This window comes from Humulus lupulus, chromosome X, assembly GCF_963169125.1.
Source record: "Humulus lupulus chromosome X, drHumLupu1.1, whole genome shotgun sequence".
NCBI classification, from domain to species: Eukaryota; Viridiplantae; Streptophyta; class Magnoliopsida; order Rosales; family Cannabaceae; genus Humulus; species Humulus lupulus.
Window position 1 is genome coordinate 227,307,296 of NC_084802.1, and position 4,229 is coordinate 227,311,524.

The window sequence follows — 4,229 nt, forward strand, 5'->3', positions numbered from 1 at the left end:
AACAAACCTCATCCCCTATATCTTGCCAACTAGCTTTAAAAAAAGCCAGAACCAAATCCATCAGGTCCTAGAGATTTGGTAGAAGGAATGCTAAACAATGAGTCCCTGATCTCCTTCTTTGAAAAAGGTTTGAGAAGCCTCAGTTGCTGCTCAATAGAGAGCTTAGAGCCCATCTCAACATTCTGAATATTAATTCTGCCTGTAGCCGAGCTAGGACTACCTAAAAAGCATCTGAAATGACTCATAAAATGAGAGACATCTTCTGAGAAATTATCCACAACTTTTCCTTCTTCTGAGATGAAAGAGACGATACCATTTTCAGATTTACGCTTCTTTAAAAAAGCATAAAAGAAAGAAGTGTTCATATCACCCTGTCTCAGCCATGTGATCTTGCTCCTCTGAATTAAAAAACCGTGATAACGTTTTTCCTTAACCGAAAAATTAGCAGCAGCTTTTCTCTCATCTTCCTGATAGCTAAACACTTGAGGGTGAGTTTGAGCCTGCAATTGAGCTTCTTGATAAGCCTCTTTAGCCTGGTAATAGGCAGCCTTCAGATCACCTATTTTATCCCTCTTAAAAACTTTCAGACAATGTTTAATTCTCAGCATCTTAAAAAATATTGCTTTGATACCAGTGGCTCTAAGAGGAGACCTCCATCTATCTATAACCAGGTCACGGAACTCATGATGCTCTGTCCAGTAATTATAGAACCTAAATTTTTTTAACCCCATCTTCAATAATGGCTGCAATCTCACAATACAGGAACAATGGTCTGATATAGGTTCCCAGCTGAACAGTGCACTAGACTGAGGAAACATATCAATCCATTTTTCGTTCGTAAGAGCATGATCTATTTTCGAGTAAATTCAAGCTGCACCATGTTGGTTATTGGTCCAAGTAAAAAACGAGTCGATTCTTCTTAGAGGATCAACATGAGTATCTACAAGCCATTGAACAGAATCAACCAGTTCTAGATCAGAAACAGGCTTACCACCTGATCTATCTTGACCTGAAAAGGGGGCATTAAAGTCCCCTAAAACTAGCCATGCTTTGTCCATAAGAGCTGGCCTTTGCAACCCTTCCCAGAGAGCTTTTCTCCCTTCAATCGAATTAACACCATAAACAAAAGTGACACCAAAAACTTGCTGCATACCTGCCAACTTCACCACACAATGAACATATTGATTAGATTCCTCAATGATATTGACCTGTACAAATATCTTTCTCCAGATAATCAACAGGCGACTTTCTATGACTAAACTGGTATAAAAATCCCAGTTCGGGAAATGATGTTCCATGAACCTCCTTATTTTGTTTCCCTTCATTTTAGTCTCTAAAAGACCACCTACTCCAACTTTATTTCTGTTATAAAGATCACTAACAAGGCTATGCTTATTAGAACCATTAAGCCCTCTAACATTCCAACTCAAAATATTACAATTATCCATTTGAGGAGACAGAAATAGTATTACCTTCTTTATCACTGACCATTTGCTCTTGTAGCACCCCAAACTTATTAGACTTCCTGTTCTTTTGACCAGAATTGTTAGCAGCTAAACTTGAACTCTTTCCTTCCTTGGCTGGTGTAGCAATTCTTTTCGGGATACGCCAGGGTTGGCTAGCATGAGTACCTTTATCACTATCAGCTGATATCTCGCTTGGAGGCTGAGTGGGTTCGACTAGATTGTCTTGAGCCTTACCATCATCAAACCTGGTCTGATTTGCAGGCTTCTCCTTCACTCCTTCCTGTATTCCCTCAGAGCTCATACCCTGTGTCTCCGTTTTAGTTGTAGACTCCTTCACAATCCATTGAGTATTCTGGGCCTTCCTACAATCTGCCATTGAGTGACCATAACCCGCACAAGTCTTACACTTAATCGGTAACCATTCATACTCAACCCCCTGCTCCATAATTTGGCCATGCTCATTGATATATTGTATATTTTTAGGGGGATTCTTAGTAACTTCCATTTCTACCAAAATTCTGGCATATTGAATACGAGATCATTCCCTTGTGAATTTATCCACTATAATTGGCTTACCAATTGTACTCACTAGGGTGCTGAGACATTTACTACCCCAATATTGAAGTCCCAAATCTTGTAGACGAATCCAAAGAGGTACAGATCGCACAAGACGAATAGCATTCAGATCTGTCGTCCATGGCCGAATAATAACAAGCTTTCTATCAAAGTGAAGAATGCCATTTTCTAACACATGATCTCTTGTTGCATCATCATTGAACTTGACCATAATCAGACCCATAGTCATTCTTGAAATCTGAGCTATCCCTAGATGGCCCCAAACCCTCTTTATGAACCCTTCAAAAACAACCATTGGTGGGTTAGCACCTAGCACCATGCAAATGACTGCCGAGCTCCAATTAGCAGATTGTATTTTAACCTCTTCAGCATCAATTCTTGCAAATTTCCGTCCCTCCTTGTATAATGGCTTAGTGAATTCAAGCTGTTGGTCTGAAAAGGACAACTTACTAGCCGTGAAGTTTTGCCATTGTTTCTGAGCTGTAGCTCGATAATCTTCTTCATCTACTTTATCTGCCCATGAGTCCATCGATTGAGTCGAATCATCATCTTTCTCTCCTGATCCAGAGATCTCCTTAAATTGGTGAGGCAAAACTGCATCACACGTCTCATCTTCTTTACCTGCTCTAGAAAATTAGCAGTCCGGCATCCGATCATTGTCCAAATCAGGAATTGGAGATTTCTCTTCCAAACTCTGCTGTTCACCTTGTTCTCCTACCCGTTGATCTAGCTTACGAATTGGTTTCTTCCTCTTCGCCATGGGAGAGAAACAAACCAAACTAATTTAAGACTTAGTAGTTTACATGAAATTGATTTCTCCAAAACAATTCATATAAACACTTGGGACAATCCTAGATAATCATGTTTATAAAAAACAACATGATTAATTAAAATTGTGTGGGGTTTCATGAATAGCTTGTAATTGACTAATGCATAATCATGTTATCAATCAAACATTAATTAATATTTATTTAAATAAATATAATAATTAAATAAACAATAAATGATGAATCGAGTACTCAAGTTGTAACGCCCTGGATAACTAAGACTGTTACACTGTGTATTTGAAATAGTGCAAGATTTGCTAATCAAGTCTTTTGAATAAAAATGTGATCCTAAAGTCATAATCAGGTTAGGGTTATGTTGACGGTGAAATCTCGTCAACGAAATTAGGTCGGAAAACTCAAAGGTAAATGCGGCGATCTCTAGATAAGAACTTAGAATTAACTTATGAAAGGATAAACACAGATGAACAATGGAGTGAAAAAATGTATATTTCTTAATGGCCTCTGCCTACAATGAATTTTCCAACTCCCTTTCAGGTGGTTTTAGAGTTCATTTTATAGTAGGCTCTAATGGCCTTAGGTACATAGTGGTCCAGGGGACCAAGTGGTACATACGTACTGTGTCAGGGGAGTGGCTCCAGAGGCTGTGGTCGTACACCCGGTACAGGAGCAGGTGTCGGGTGGATGTCTCCACTACTTGTCTGTATCCATGTCTGATGCGTGGTGGCAGGCGTAGTGGCGCAGGAGGTAGTGGTGTCGGCTCTGACCTATGGCCGTAGACGTACGGACCATAACTCCTATCCTTGCATACCCATTCCTGGCATTCCCACTACTTGTCTGGTAGGGGTACTATATCCGTACTCTGACTTCTTTAGGTTCGTAGGTACATTCCATATTCATGTGTGTACCTTGCCCCTTGTGAGTATTCTCACCTCCAAGGCCATGGGCGCGGCCATGGAGGAGGCCATGGGCGCGGCCATGGAGGAGGCCATGGGCGAGGCCATGGAGGAGGCCATGGGGCTGAGGCCATGGAGGAGGCCATGGGCGAGGCCATGGAGGAGGCCATGGGGCCGAGGCCATGGAGGAGGCCATGGGGCCGAGGCCATGGAGGAGGCCATGGAGTGAGGCCATGGGGCCGAGGCCATGGAGGAGGCCATGGAGGAGGCCATGGAGGAGACCATGGGGCCGAGGCCATGGAGGAGGCCATGGGCGAGGCCATGGAGGAGGCCATGGGGCCGAGGCCATGGAGGAAGCCATGGGGCCTAGGCCATGGAGGAGACCATGGGGCCGAGGTCATGGAGGAGGCCATGGGCGAGGCCATGGAGGAGGCCATGGGGCCGAGGCCATGGAGGAGGCCATGGAGGGAGGCCATGGGCGAGGCCATGGATGAGGCCATGGGCGA

The 4,229-nt window shown here is 43.2% G+C and overlaps 1 protein-coding gene across 1 annotated transcript; it reads right to left on the reverse strand.

The window, feature by feature from the left end:
• Positions 1 to 866: 866 nt before the first annotated feature.
• LOC133806817 (uncharacterized) lies at positions 867 to 1,971 on the reverse strand. Its single transcript, XM_062244905.1, has 2 exons — positions 1,632 to 1,971; positions 867 to 1,525 (listed from the first exon to the last, which is right to left on the reverse strand). The coding sequence occupies exons 1-2, from the start codon at positions 1,969 to 1,971 to the stop codon at positions 867 to 869; spliced, it is 999 nt and encodes a 332-aa protein (XP_062100889.1).
• Between the last annotated feature and the right edge of the window lie 2,258 nt (positions 1,972 to 4,229).

What these genes read in the sequence shown, in the direction of transcription:
- LOC133806817 (XM_062244905.1), bottom strand. Translation starts at nt 1,971, where the DNA reads ATGGAAGTTACTAAGAATCCCCCTAAAAATATACAATATATCAATGAG. An exon ending in ATCAGCTGATAGTGATAAAG is followed by an intron (nt 1,526 to 1,631) that starts GTACTCATGCTA and finishes TCAAAAGAACAG; the next exon opens with GAAGTCTAATAAGTTTGGGG.